Below are 16,291 nucleotides of genomic sequence, written 5' to 3' on the forward strand. Positions count from 1 at the left end.
AATGACACAAGTTAAAGTACCACTGATAGTCACACACACACACTAGGTGTGGTGAAATTTGTCCTCCGCATTTGACCCATCTCCTTGTTCACCACCTGGGAGGTGAGGGGAGCAGTGAGCAGCAGCGGTGGCCACGCCCGGGAATCATTTTTGGTGATTTAACCCCCAATTCCAACCCTTGATGCTGAGTGCCAAGCTGTGTCCCTTTTTTTTTTATAGTCTCTGGTATGACTCGGCCGGGGTTTGAACTCACAACCTACCAATCTCAGGGCAGGCCACTGAGTAGGTTATAGTCTAATACAAATACTATTTGTATTAGTCATAACAGTAATACAATTTTTAAAAAGTTAAATACCAGAAATATCATGTATTTGTTTTAATATTGTTAATAATAATAATATTAATAATTATAATATAATAAACAACAATAATACTACTAATAATATTTTAAACAATAAACAGTAGTAATTCTAGAAATATTATTGTTAAAACTCATTTGTATACTCTAGCCTTTAAATAGCCCCCCTGTTAGACCAGTTGATCTGCCGTTTCTTTTCTTTTCTCCTCTGCTCCCCTTTTCCTTGAGGGGGGGGGGCACAGGTCCGGTGGCCATGGATGAAGTGCTGGCTGTCCAGAGTCGGGACCCGGGGTGGACCGCTCGCCTGTGCATCGGCTGGGAACATCTCTACGCAGCTGACCCGTCTCCGCTCGGGATGGTGTCCTGCTGGCCCCACTATGGACTGGACTCTTACTATTATGTTGGATCCACTATGGACTGGACTCTCACAATATTATGTCAGACCCACTCGACATCCATTGCTTTCGGTCTACCCTAGAGGGGGGGGGTTACCCACATATGCGGTCCTCTCCAAGGTTTCTCATAGTCATTCACATCGACGTCCCACTGGGGTGAGTTTTTCCTTGCCCGTATGTGGGCTTTGTACCGAGGATGTCGTTGTGGCTTGTGCAGCCCTTTGAGACACTTGTGATTTAGGGCTATATAAATAAAGATTGATTGAGATTGATTGAACTATAATATAATAAACAATACTACTAATAATATGCATTATTAGTAATGATACAAATACTATTTGTATTACTTATATTAAATATTATAAACAATATTACGAGAAATATAAATATTATTATTGTTGATCATAACTATAATATAATTACACAATAAAAAACGTATTATAAACAATTTAACTAGGAATATGGTTGATAGTAGTAATAAATAATAAACAATAATATAAACAAAACTAGAAAAATATTGTTGATAGTAGTAATAAACAACATTATTAATGTTATAAACAAAACTATAAATAATATTGTTGTTGAACTTGATAGTAATAATGGTAATACATACTAATTATAAATACTAATATAGTAATAATGTCAATAATGATACTAGATTATGAATAGTTATAGTAAGAATATTATTAATATTGTTCTTAGTATTATCAATAAAAAAATATTAACCCAAAAATATGTTTCGTTATATTTTTAAAAAAAAGTTGTCAAATATTATTATTAGTAAAATTAACAACAACAATAATGATAATAAATAAAATAACCAATAAATACTTTTCAAAAGATGTCAAATGTTTGAATAAAACACGAGGAGCTGCTTGTCTTTCTACTGAGTTCCGACTGAAATGATCTTTGACCCCGTCAGTTCCCCGATGCTGAAGTGCACGACAGTTACAACGTGAGCGTGGCCAAGGCGTCGGGGGAGCTGCCGCGGGAAATGGTGACCCGCTCGCATCCTCACGTCACGCTGGTCCTCTCCTTCTCATCCTTCCACGTGGACGTCTTCGCCTTCAACAACGCCAGCGAGTCGCCCGCCGCCCGCGTAACGGTGCCGCCCAGAGTCGCCGGTCAGTGGCGGGCGACGTCTCACTTTAAGCGTTGTTTCGAAACGCTTCACTGCATTTCTTTTTCTCCGCTTCCGAGCTCAGGAGGCGACGGGATGCTGAACGTGAGCGTCCACAGCGACGCGTCTTTCACCGTCTTCTCCAGGGACGACCTGGTGGGCTCCAACGAGTGCTTCAGCGTGGAGTGGAGCTCCGAGGGACGCCCCGCGGCCTACAGGTCCATCTCTAAGGGCCCCAACAACTCCTGGACTTTGTCTCTCAGGCCAGGTTTGACTTCATGTCGCGGTTTGATGAGCATCGCGTGTGCCTCAGAGCGCCTGGAGGCGTACAGAAGATACGACGTCTGGCTGCACGTGCGACCCCAGCAGGCGCCGTGCAACCTGAAGCGCGTCAACAACAGCGAGGTCACCTACGCCGGCGCTCAGTTCTACTTCCTGGAAGGACGTGAGTCTCATTTTGCTCCTCAGAGGTGTCAAAGACTAAAAGGTGACTAAGAGCACTTTGCTGACGCTTTCAAGCTCCGCTGAGTGCGCCCGCCAACGTCAGCGTGGCCAACGTGACGCACGACGCCATGGAGCTGCGGTGGTCGTCCATCCCGCAGGAGGAGCTCAGAGGCTTCCTGCTGGGCTACGTTGTTCACTACATGGAGGACCAGCAGCAGGAGACAAGTAAGACCTCAAACTGAAGTATACTGCCTACACTGTGTACTTAGTTACCAGTGTTGGGTTGGTTACTGAAAACCAGTAACTAGTTACAGTTACTAGTTACTTTATTTCAAAAGTAACTCAGTTACTAACTCAGTTACTTACACCAAAAAGTAATGCGTTACTGTGAAAAGTAACTATTTAGTTACTTATATATATATATATATATATACAAACCCCGTTTCCATATGAGTTGGGAAATTGTGTTCAATGTAAATATAAACGGAATACAATGATTTGCAAATCATTTTCAACCCATATTCAGTTGAATATGCTACAAAGACAACATATTTGATGTTCAAACTGATAAACTTTCTTTTTTTTTTTTTGCAAATAATCATTAACTTTAGAATTTGATGCCAGCAACACGTGACAAAGAAGTTGGGAAAGGTGGCAATAAATACTGATAAAGTTGAGGAATGCTCATCAAACACTTATTTGGAACATCCCACAGGTGTGCAGGCTAAGTGGGAACAGGTGGGTGCCATGATTGGGTATAAAAGTAGATTCCATGAAATGCTCAGTCATTCACAAACTAGGATGGGGCGAGGGTCACCACTTTGTCAACAAATGCGTGAGCAAATTGTTGAACAGTTTAAGAAAAACCTTTCTCAACCAGCTATTGCAAGGAATTTAGGGATTTCACCATCTACGGTCCATAATATCATCAAAGGGTTCAAAGAATCTGGAGAATTCACTGTACATAAGCAGCTAAGCCCGTGACCTTCGATCCTTCAGGCTGTGCTGCATCAACAAGCGACATCAGTGTGTAAAGGATATCACCACATGGGCTCAGGAACACTTCAAAAACCCACTGTCAGTAACTACAGTTGGTCGCTACATCTGTAAGTGCAAGTTAAAACCCTCCTATGCAAGGCGAAAACCGTTTATCAACAACACCCAGAAACACCGCCGGCTTCGCTGGGCCTGAGCTCATCTAAGATGGACTGATACAAAGTGGAAAAGTGTTCTGTGGTCTGACGAGTCCACATTTCAAATTGTTTTTGGAAACAGTGGACGTCGTGTCCTCCGGACCAAAGAAGAAAAGAACCATCCGGATTGTTATAGGTGCAAAGTTGAAAAGCCAGCATCTGTGATGATATGGGGGTGTATTAGTGCCCAAGACATGGGTAACTTACACATCTGTGAAGGCACCATTAATGCTAAAAGGTACATACAGGTTTTGGAGCAACATATGTTGCCATCCAAGCAACGTTACCATGGACGCCCCTGCTTATTTCAGCAAAACAATACCAAGCCACGTGTTACATCAACGTGGCTTCATAGTAAAAGAGTGCGGGTACTAGACTGGCCTGCCTGTAGTCCAGACCTGTCTCCCATTGAAAATGTGTGGCGCATTATGAAGCCTAAAATACCACAACGGAGACCCCGGACTGTTGAACAACTTAAGCTGTACATCAAGCAAGAATGGGAAAGAATTCCACCTGAGAAGCTTAAAAAAATGTGTCTTCTCAGTTCCCAAACGTTTACAGAGTGTTGTTAAAAGGAAAGGCCATGTAACACAGTGGTGAATATGCCCTTTCCCAACTACTTTGGCACGGGTTGCAGCCATGAAATTCTAAGTTAATTATTATTTGCAAAAAAAAATAAATAAAGTTTATGAGTTTGAGCATCAAATATCTTGTCTTTGTAGCATATTCAACTGAATATGGGTTGAAAATGATTTGCAAATCATTGTATTCCGTTTATATCTACATCCAACACAATTTCCCAACTCATATGGAAACGGGGTTTGTATATATATATATATATTTATTTTTTTATTTTTTTTTAAGTCCCCCTTTAATGCCCTTTTAGCCTTCATTTCAGTACTATTATTGCACTGGAAAATAATACAATATGTTGATCATCTTGACATGCATTTGCATCACTGAACTCTGCTAAGCAATGTGGTCTACATACAACACACAAAGACAAAGATATGTTTCAAAGGGCCAATTTGTTTCAGGCCAGAACAAATTGACAAAACTATTTTAAATAGCTGCAACATAACATACATAAGTAACAAACAGCATAATAACAACATAGCTGTAAACCAAGGAAGGCACAGACTACATACACAAAGCCTAACCAGGCGTTTTTTCTCTCTCAAGGAATTCTGAAATAAAATCATGTCTGAAGCCCAGAACACTCTACACATTTCCCCAGTTTTAGTTTAGAGATAAGGAAAGATTGGCCTGGCCCACTAGCATCCCTCTTTGGGTTTGTGAACTTTATAGTCTATACATTTAGAAGTCTAGAATGAAAGAGCAACAGTACATAATAATAATAATAATACCTGGGATTTATATAGCGCTTTTCTAAGTACCCAAAGTCGCTTTACATGTAGAACCCATCATTCATTCACACCTGGTGGTGGTAAGTTACTTTCATAGACACAGCTGCCCTGGGGTAGACTGACGGAAACGTGGCTGCAATTTGCGCCAACGGCCCCTCCGACCACCACCTATCATTCATCATTCAATTCACCGGTGTGAGTGGCACCGGGGGCAAAGGGTGAAGGATACAACGGCAGCGATTTATTTTTTTTTGGATGGTAAGAGGCGGGGAGCGAACCTGCAACCCTCAGGTTTCTGGCACGGTTGCTCTACCCACTACGCCATGCCGCCCCATATATATAAGGGAATTGACAGAGTGTGTACCTTCAGTGCGCAGTGCCTCGTTAAAATCCAGCCGCTGTTGCTTAGGAGGTGAAGTGTGTCTTTCTTTACTAGCTTCGACGAAGCATGTTGCTTTTGTAGCTGTTTCAGCAGATTTGAATTGCTAGGATAGGATCTTTGATCCAAGACACAACTTACATTTAACTAAAATGTTCTTTTCTTTGTGGTCGACAAAAGAAAAGTAGTGAGAATATCTCCATGTTAAGAAACTCGGCTTCGGGCTTCGCCATGTCTTGTTAGTAAACAAAGACACGCCCCCTCCCACACACACACACACACACACACCGCGCCTCTTCCTTGTCGCCTCTTCCGCAGCGCTCCAATAAAACACACTCAGATCTTCTCAGTTTCTAGCCGATACTACATAAAACATAACGTAAAATAACGCAGTAACGCATCATGTAGTAACAGTAACTGAGTTACTGAATATAAAAAATAACGCGTTAGATTACTATTTACCGCCGAAATTAACGGCGTTACAGTATCGCGTTAGTCCCAACACTGTTAGTTACTGAGTGTGTTGTACTGTCGGCCATTACTCAAGTCACACACTTACCCAAAATAATCCCGATATTTAGCAATAACCTGCTGTCATTATTCCAATGTAGCCCCTCCCCTTTCGTTACGTAGCCAAGATGGCGACGATTGAGGGTACATCATTGCACACTCCCCATTTTGCCTGTTGCGAGTGCAGTGTACAGTGACAGTGTACTGAACTCAAAAGACTAAGTGTAAGTACACAACCGCAACACACTTTAGTCTCTTCCATGCATAAGTGTGGTACACTCGCTTACTTACACTCAGTCTCTTAAGTGCGTTTCGCTGGTGTACTTACACTTAGTCTCTTAAGTGTGTTACGTAAGTACTTACCCTTTTATATGAGTACACAAGTGCACTTAAGAGACTGAGTGTAAGTACACAAATGTAACGCACTAAAGAAACTAAATGTAAGTACACAAGTGTAATGCACATAAGAGACTAAGTGTAACACATCGATGCACTTAAGAGACTAGGTATAAGTAAGCAAGTGTAACACACTTATACACTTAAGAGACAAAATGCAAGAATACCGCACTTATGCATGTAAGAGACTATATATAAGTGCACTTAATGGACTAAGTTTAAGTACACAAGTGTAACGCACTTAAGAGACTAAGTGTTAGTATGCAGGAGTAACACACTTATGCACTTAAGAGACTAGGTATAAGTAAGTAAGCAAGTGTAACACACTTATGCACTTGAGAGACTAGGTAGCGTAAGTGTGTTAACACAAGTTAACACACTTACGCACTTAAGAGACTGAGTGTAAGTACACTCTCTCGCTGCAGTCAACCAAATTTTAAAACTGTCTGAATCACTTTATTTACAATAAATAAATCTATTATTGATTATTGACATTTACTAATCGATTTTATAATCGTCCATGTCCTAATTGTGATGCATCTAAAAATCTATTATTTCCCCCACCTCTACTTAACAGACTAAGTGTAAGTACGCAGGAGTAACACACTTATGCACTTAAAAGTAAGTAAGCAAGTGTAACACAGTTATACACTTAATAGACTAAGTGTAAGTACACAAGTGTAACGCACTTAAGAGACTAAGTTAAAGTACGCAGGAGTAACACACTTATGCACTTAAGAGACTAAGCGCTAGTCTACCGCACATATGCATGTAAGAGACTACAAATAGGTACCCAAGTCCACTTAAGAGACTACGTGTAAGTACACGAGTGTAACACACTTAAGGGACTAAGTGTAAGTACACAAGTGTAACGCACTCAAGAGACTAAGTGCAAGTACACAAGTGTAACGCACTTAAGAGACTAAGTGTAAGTACACAAGTATAACTCACTTAAGAGACTAAGTGTAAGTACACTAGTGTAACGCACTTAGGAGACTAAGTGTAAGTACACAAGTGTAACGCACGTAAGAGACTAAGTGAAAGTACACAAGTATAACTCACTTAAAAACTAAGTGTAAGTACGCAGGAGTAACACTTATGCACTGAAGAGACTAAGTACTGTATAAGAAAGCAAGCAAGTGTAACACAGTTATACACTTAAGAGACTAAGTGTAAGTACACAAGTGTAACGCACTTTAAAGACTAAGTGTATGTACGCAGGAGTAACACACTGATGCACTTAAGAGACTAAGCGCAAGTATACCGCACTTGCGCATGTTAGAGACTAAATCAAGCTAGTGTAACTTACTTATGCTCTCATAAGAGTAAGTGTAAGTGCATAAGTATAACACACTTACACATTTAGGAGACTAAGCATAAGTATGCACGTGCACTGCACTTATGCACTTAAGAGACTAAGTATAAGTAAGGATGCAAGTGTACTGCACTTATAGTTAAATATGATAACTTACAGTTATCACTCCGGTACTCTTGTCTTGTTCTGTATATTGTACAGTATTTTATATATTGTACAGGATTGCCTATTTGTATTGGATAGTAGTCTATTTATTTAAATTCTTAGTTTTATCTTTATTACTTCTTGTGTAATTTATCTTTATCCCATATTTGTTCCGACTACCGCACCTTAAATTGGAGTCCTTAATCTCTTTATAGGCAAATATAATGACAACTGAAGCTGCAAGCAGCGATGGACGGGACCGACTTTGACGGCACATAAAATCCAAACCGGAGCAGTAATTAAAACTCTTTGGTCAACTTTTAATCAGAAGGGTTCAATCTCTCTCCTGTGCTAGTTTGAAGCCGACACGACAAACGCGCTCAGAGGAGATAATGTTCGAAAAAAGGTGACCGGTTTTTACAAAACTTTTGTTTTGAAGGGGGAATTGCAAACTTCCTGTTGATTTTTGCTGGGGGTTGTCAATATATGAAATGTAGGTCTAAGTGAGACCTACATAGAGGTATTTGTTTCATGTCTCTAAGACATTCCTACTGGAAGTTACAGGCAGTTTTGTCTGAGTTTTCTTCCTAGGAGCAGTTGTGTCTGTGTTTTCTTCCTAGAGGGCGCTAGAGCGCAATTTGGAGTTTTGGGGTTTTTTTTGTTTTTTTTTATTAGATCTCAATTTCTGCCAGTCCTGATGTGTGTGTCCAGTTTGGTGAGTTTTGAAGCATGTTAAGGGGGTCAAATTACAGCTCAAAGCGGCAAAAGTGACTGTTTTTAGTAAACTTTTGTTTTGAAGGGGAAATTGCCAACTTCCTGTTGATTTTTGCTGAAGGATGTCAATGTATGAAATCTAGGTCAAAGTCAGACCTACATAGAGGTTTTTTTTTTCATTGCTCTACGACATTCCTACCGGAAGTTACAAGCAGTTTTGTTTGTGTTTTTTCCTAGGGGGCGCTAGAGCGCAGTTTTTTTTTATTAGATGACAATTTTCGCCAGTCCTGATGTGTGTGTCAAATATGGTGAGTTTTGAAGCATGTTAAGTGGGTCAAATTACAGCTCAAAGAGGTGGCGGAATAATAATAAAACCTTACAAATACAATAGGGTCCTCTGTCCCAAAGGGACATTGCGGTCCCTAATAAAGTCCATTCTATTCTATTCTATTTATGCATGTAAGAGACTAAGTGTAAGTACACAAGTGTAACACACTTATGCACTTTTTTTAAATTATAATGCCAAACATTGTATCATTTTTCTTTTTTAATGCATTCTAAGTCGTAAAATACGGCAAGTACGAGGTAGCTAACAATGCAGCTACTGGGAGTACACTATTCCGCCCATGAAACACTCTAAAAAACACCAACAATACTCCATTTACATCCCGTGACCTGAATATTAACCAAGTATTAGCAATATTGTTATTATAAGCGCTAACGCAGACAAACTATAGTTAGTGGCGCCTCTGAGCTGGTGAATGTGGGAGGGGGCGTGTCTTTGTTTACTAACAAGACATGGCGAAGCCCGAAGCCGAGTTTCTTAACATGGAGATATTCTCACTACTTTTCTTTTGTCGACCACAAAGAAAAGAACATTTTAGTTAAATGTAAGTTGTGACTTGGATCAAAGATCCTATCCTAGCAATTCAAATCTGCTGAAACAGCTACAAAAGCAACATGCTTCGTCGAAGCTAGTAAAGAAAGACACACTTCACCTCCTAAGCAACAGCGGCTGGATTTTAACGAGGCACTGCGCACTGAAGGTACACACTCTGTCAATTCCCTTATATATATGGGGCGGCATGGCGTAGTGGGTAGAGCAACCGTGCCAGAAACCTGAGGGTTGCAGGTTCGCTCCCCGCCTCTTACCATCCAAAAAAAAAAAAATCGCTGCCGTTGTGTCCTTCACCCTTTGCCCCCGGTGCCACTCACACCGGTGAATTGAATGATGAATGATAGGTGGTGGTTTATAAATCATGCCTCTCACCTGGACAGTAGAAGGTTGTGGACCTAAACCGAGAAGTTGGTCAATAATGACGTCAAACTTGTGTCGAATAATACAGAAAAAGTTGCTCATTTACGGCACTTTTTTTTCTTCTTTTAACCCTTCGTGAGGATTATGATTAATTCTTCATCTAAACGGGAAGATATAAACATCCCATCAGTCTGCATCCCAGAGAGAGCAGATATTGTGCAGTAAGTGATTGTTTTATTACGTTCGTATTTCTTGTTTGGCACTCAGCAATAGTGCGACATGATGCTATAGGATTTGTTTAAGCCGTATGCTTCAAATGATCAAAATACGTACAAACCCCAAAACCAGTGAAGTTGGCACGTTGTGTAAATGGTAAATAAAAACAGAATACAATGATTTGAAAATCCTTTTCAACCAATATTCTATTGAATAGACTGCAAAGACAAAATACTTAACGTTCGAACTGGAAAACTTTATTTTTTGCAAATATTAGCTCATTTGGAATTTGATGCCTGCAACATGTTTCAAAAGAGCTGGCACAAGTGGCAAAAAAGACTGAGAAAGTTGAGGAATGCTCATCGAACACTTATTTGGAACATCCCACAGGTGAACAGGCTAATTGGGAACAGGTGGGTGCCATGATTGGGTATAAAAGCAGCTTCCATGAAATGCTCAGTCAGTCGCAAACAAGGATGGGGCGAGGGTCACCACTTTGTCAACAAATGCGTGAGCAAATTGTTGAACAGTTTAAGAACAACATTTCTCAATGAGCTATTGCAAGGATTTTAGGGATTTCGTCATCTACGGTCCGTAATATCATCAAAAGGTTGAGATAATCTGGAGAAATCACTGCACGTTAGCGATGATATTACGGACCTTCGATCTCTCAGGCGGTACTGCATCAAAAAGTGACAGCAGTGTGTAAAGGATATCACCACATGGGCTCAGGAACACCTCAGAAAACCACTGTCAGTAACTACAGTTGGTCGCTACATCTGTATGTGCAAGTTAAAACCCTACTAAGCAAAGCGAAAGCCATTTATCAACAACACCCAGAAACGCTGATGGCTTCGCTGGGCCTCGAGCTCATCTAAGATGGACTGATGCAAAGTGGAAAAGTGTTTTGTGGTCTGACGAGTCCACATTTCAAATAGTTTTTGGAAACGGTGGACGTCGTGTCCTCCTGTTTTGTAAATATTACATGTTATCATATACATTACATGTATATTTACGTGTATAAAACCTTGATGGAGGCTTTTGTATGTTTTTAGAGCAACTCCCATTGTCTATATTGTTAGGTGACTTTTGCCAACACTCATTTACTAGTTAGAATGCATAAAATAAGAAAAACATATGCTTGTCACTAGAGATGTCCGATAATATTATCGGTATTGTTTTTTTTGTTGTTTTTTTATTAAATCCACATAAAAAACACAAGATACACTTACAATTAGTGCACCAACCCAAAAAACCTCCCTCCCCCATTCACACTCATTCACACAAAAGGGTTGTTTCTTTCTGTTATTAATATTCTGGTTCCTACATTATATGTCAATATATATCAATACAGTCTGCAAGGGATACAGTCCGTAAGCACACATGATTGTGCGTACTACTGGTCCACTAATAGTACTAACTAGAGATGTCCGATAATATCGGCCTGCCGATATCATCGGCCGATAAATGCTTAAAATGCAATATCGGAAATTATCGGTATGGTTTTTTTTTTTTTTATCGGTATGTTTTTTTTAATTTTTTTATTAAATCAACATAAAAAACACAAGATACACTTACAATTAGTGCACCAACCCAAAAAACCTTCCTCCCCCATTTACACTCATTCACACAAAAGCGTTGTTTCTTTCTGTTATTAATATTCTGGTTCTTACATTATATATCAATATATAACAATAAAGTCTGCAAGGAATACAGTCCGTAAGCACACATGATTGTGCGTGCTGCTGGTCCACAAATAGTACTAACCTTTAACAGTTAATTTGACTCATTTTCATTAATTACTTGTTTCTATGTTACTGTTTTTATATTGTTTTACTTTCTTTTTTATTCAAGAAAATGTTTTTAATTTATTTATCTTATACATTTTTTTTTTTAAGTACCTTATCTTTACCATACCTGGTTGTCCAAATTAGGCATAATAATGTGTTAATTCCACGACTGCATATATCGGTTGATATCGGTATCGGTAATTAAAGAGTTGGACAATATCGGAATATCGGATATCGGCAAAAAGCCATTATTGGTTATTATTGGTTCCGGTCGTACCTAACCGACAGGAGTTTTTGTGTAAAAGTAGACAGTTTTATGTCGTCCACAGCTCCTTTACCACATGGGGTCCCCCAGGGCTCAATCCTTGCCCCAATTTTATTTGCGCTTTACCTTCTCCCCCTTGGTTCTATTTTTAGGAAGTACAGTATTGCATTTCATTTTTATGCCGATGATTGCCAGATTTATTTTCCAATGGCACAAAATAACACGGTTCAACGTCTTATTGACTGCCTGCACGACATCAAAGTCTGGCTTTCAGCTAACTTCCTGAGCCTAAATGAAGACAAAACAGAAGTTATGTTGTTCGGTCCAAGTCGCTCTCCCTCCCCCAACGTTGACCTCGGCACTCTGACCCCGTATCTCAGCGACTCTGTCACAAACCTGGGGGTAAAGTTTGACTCAGATTTTAAATTCGAAAAACAAATCAGCAGCGTCGTTCAAAAAAGCTTTTATCAATTACGCCAAATAGCGAAAGTGAAACCGCTTCTATCAAGACATGATCTTGAGAAATTAATCCACGCTTTTATCTCGACTCGTCTTGATTACTGCAATGCCCTGTATGTTGGCATTAGCCAGGCCTCCCTCGCCCGCCTGCAGCTCGTGCAGAACTCTGCTGCTCGTCTGCTAACACAGACCCGCAGACGTGAGCACATCACCCCTATTTTAGCGTCCCTTCACTGGCTCCCTGTGCGTTACCGAATACATTTTAAACTCCTTTTATTTGTTTTTAAATGTCTAAACAACCTCGCGCCAACCTATCTCTCCGACCTCCTTCAGCCTTACTGCCCCACCCGATCCTTAAGATCAGCCGATCAGCTGCTGTTGACGGTCCCTGACACAAGGCTGAAGCTTAGAGGTGACAGAGCTTTCGCCGTTGCTGCTCCCAAGCTCTGGAACGACCTACCCCTGAGTGTTAGACAAGCCTCCTCTCTTCCTGTTTTTAAATCTCTCTTAAAAACATACTTTTATTCCATGGCTTTTAACACTGAGTGATATCCATCCTGCAATGGCGCCCCATAATACACCTGCTGTGATCCTGTTTTTATGTTTTTATTAATTCTATTTTAATTATTTATTTTTTTATCGTGTTCTGTTTGTGTTGTGTTGTGTTTGCTCGGTACTCGTTTTATCTTTTAACCTGTTCAAAGTACAGCACTTTGGCTACCCCTGTGGTAAATTTTAAATGTGCTCTATAAATAAAGTTGATTTGATTTGATTTGATTGGACATCCCTAGTAATAACCTTTAACAGTTAATTTTACTCATTTTCATTAATTACTATAGTTTCTATGTAACTGTTTTTATATTGTTTTACTTTCGTTTTTATTCAAGAATTCTTTTTAATTTATTTATCTTATTTTATTTTATTATTTAAAAAAAAAAGACCTTATCTTGTACCTGGTTGTCCAAATTAGGCATAATAATGTGTTAATTCCACGACTGTATATATCGTATCGGTTGATATTGGTATCGGTAATTAAAGAGTTGGACAATATCGGATATCGGCAAAAAGCCATTATCGGACATCCCTACTTGTCACACATAAAGACTGTGAATGATTCCCCAAAAAGTGCAGTTCCCCTTTAAGAGGCAAGAGCAATTATGCACTTAAGTACGCATATGTACCAACCTTATGGACTTAAGCTAAGTGTAAGTATGCAAGTGTACCACGCTTGTGTACTTCAAAAGACAAGTGCACTTTGTGAAACACAGCCATGTGTCACGTTGTTCTTGGCAATGACGCATGTCGACTGCTTGCAGACGTCAGCGTGTCGGCGCACGTCAACAGCTACACTCTGGAGGGTCTTCAAAGCGGGACTGCATACTGGGTCCAGGTCTCAGGTGTCACCCGGGCCGGAGCGGGAGTCCGAAGCACCGCCATACTAGTCAGCACGCACGAGCGAGGTCACTGGTCCGCCCAGGAAGTGAAACCCCCCCCGGCAATGTTGTCGTGTCTCCTGACTTTGTTCTTCTGCTTCCAAGGTTCCTTCAGCCTGATAGCGGTCTTCATCGTGTCCGTGGTTACGGCCGTGGTCCTTGTGATTGTTCTCCTCCTCATCATGAAAAGGTAAAAAGATGTCCCCCTTCCCGCCATGTCCCACGGCGTGTCAACATCTACTCCCTGTCCACACAGAAAGGTTAAAGTCGTCTTCTGGCCAAACATCCCCGACCCTGGCGAGAGCATCACCATACAGAAGCTGAACCTCCCCTCAAAGATGGCAAGTGCCCGTTACCACGGCGACCGCGGCGTTGCCGGAAAGTTTGCTTGAGAGCTATCTTGTGTCGTCTCAGCTTCTCCTGGAGTCCCTGACCCTTCTCAATGTGGAAGAATGCGTCAGCACGGGTGCGCTGACGGTGGAGGTCCGACCCGCGGGCCGCGAAGGCGCCAAGCTGTGTCCTGCTGACGAGCAAAGTCTCCCTGCCGCCACCGCCTACACAAGCCTGGACGCCATGCTGATGATGCAGGGAACGCCATGGGAAGTCATGGCGGTGAAATCGGGAATGGACTGTGACCTGGTTTGTCTGCAGTCTGACTATGGCCCACGAGAGGGCGCCAACGTGCTGTGACGACACCACCAACTATGTAGTACTGCACTCATCCGCCAGGGGAGTCACCTCGCTATACCTATCTGACAAATATTACTGAAGAACCCTGTTCGGAAAAAAATAGTCCTGCATGCTCAGCACTTTCTTGAGGAAAATAATTTCTTGCGCAACAGGGATTTATTTAAAAAAAAAAAAAAACAGCTTTTGTTTTTCAAAATGTCTCTGTCACAAAAACAGAAGCAGAGCTAAAATATATTTTTTAACTAGGGATGCCCGATAATATCGGACTGCCGTTATTATCGGCCGATAAGTGCTTTAAAATGTCGGAATTTATCGGTGTCGGTTTCAAAAAGTAAAATGTATGACTTTTTAAAACGCCGCTATGTACACGGACGTAGGAAGAAGTACAGAGCGGCAATAAACCTTGAAGGCACTGCCTTTGCGTGCCTGCCCAGTCACATAATATCTACGGCGTTTGACACACACACACACACACACACACAAGTGAATGCCGGCATACTTGGTCAACAGCCATACAGGTCACACTGACGGTGGCCGTATAAACAACTTTAACACTGTTACAAATATGCGCCACACTGTGAACCCACACCAAACAAGACTGACAAACACGTTTCGGGAGAACATCCGCACCGTAACACAACATAAACACAACAGAACAAATACCCAGAACCCCTTGCAGCACTAACTCTTCCGGGACGCTACAATATACACCCCCCGCTGCCCCCTACCCCTAAACCCCGCCCCCTCTCAACCCCGCCCACCTCAACCTCCTCATGCTCTCTCAGGGAGAGCATGTCCCAAATTCCAAGCTGCTGTTTTGAGGCATGTTTAAAAAAAATAATACACTTTGTGACTTCAATAATAAATATGGCATTTTTTTCCATAACTTGAGTTGATTTATTTTGTAAAACCTTGTTACGTTGTTTAGTGCATCCAGCGGGGCATCACAACAAAATTAGGCATAATAATGTGTTAATTCCACGACAGTATATATCAGTATCGGTTGATATCGGAATCGGTAATTAAGAGTTGGACAATATCGGAATATCGGCAAAAAAGCCATCATCGGACATCTCTAATTATAACCCTTGTGCAAGCATAAGATTGACTTTGCACGCTTACTCTTAGGACCCATAAAAGTGCAGTGACCGGCCGTGCGTTTCCCACCTAGGCCTTTCAGTGAGGTCCGACTTCAATGATTACCTCTCAAAATCCCATCATTGATGTCACCACATGACCATTGCTGAAGAAATACTATACAGAAACACATTTACACACGACTGGGCATTGTACAAAACTGGTTATTTTCTGGCGCATTTATAAATAATAAATGATAAATGGGTTGTACTTGTATAGCGCTTTTCTACCTTCAAGGTACTCAAAGCGCTTTGACACTACTTCCACATTTACCCATTCACACACACATTCACACACTGATGGAGGGAGCTGCCATGCAAGGCACTAACCAGCACCCATCAGGAGCAAGGGTGAAGTGTCTTGCTCAGGACACAACGGACATGACGAGGTTGGTACTAGGTGGGGATTGAACCAGGGACCCTCGGGTCGCGCACGGCCATTCTTCCACTGCGCCACGCCGTCCCAAATTTAAAAATCAATAAACCCGCATCAGCAATTAAAACATATCTTACTGTGGTACTGTCAACATTAGAATTGCAATAAACATATTTAATGTGAAAAAATAAAGAAATAAAATATCTGAACTCACATTTCATCGCCGGAACAGCGGAGCTGGCTTCTGGGGTTGGCCGACGTCGTCTGACAAGATGTAGTTTCTCTTTAAATATCCTTCTTGAAAATGGCCTTGCAAATACAAGTGTTGTCTTG

At 41.1% G+C, this 16,291-nt stretch overlaps 1 protein-coding gene across 1 annotated transcript in view; it reads left to right on the top strand.

Moving 5' to 3' along the window:
• LOC133577704 (uncharacterized) overlaps positions 1 to 15,121 on the top strand; it is a 46,262-nt gene extending 31,141 nt beyond the window's left edge. Inside the window, exons 8-14 of the mRNA XM_061931683.2 lie at positions 1,676 to 1,877; positions 1,959 to 2,318; positions 2,393 to 2,542; positions 13,640 to 13,783; positions 13,862 to 13,946; positions 14,013 to 14,097; positions 14,171 to 15,121. Of these exons, the coding sequence (XP_061787667.1) occupies positions 1,676 to 1,877; positions 1,959 to 2,318; positions 2,393 to 2,542; positions 13,640 to 13,783; positions 13,862 to 13,946; positions 14,013 to 14,097; positions 14,171 to 14,446 (1,302 nt within the window). The 3' untranslated portion in view covers positions 14,447 to 15,121. The remainder of the gene's footprint in view (positions 1 to 1,675; positions 1,878 to 1,958; positions 2,319 to 2,392; positions 2,543 to 13,639; positions 13,784 to 13,861; positions 13,947 to 14,012; positions 14,098 to 14,170) is intronic.
• Positions 15,122 to 16,291: the final 1,170 nt, after the last annotated feature.

This window comes from Nerophis lumbriciformis, linkage group LG39 (genome assembly GCF_033978685.3).
Source record: "Nerophis lumbriciformis linkage group LG39, RoL_Nlum_v2.1, whole genome shotgun sequence".
Taxonomy (NCBI): domain Eukaryota; kingdom Metazoa; phylum Chordata; class Actinopteri; order Syngnathiformes; family Syngnathidae; genus Nerophis; species Nerophis lumbriciformis.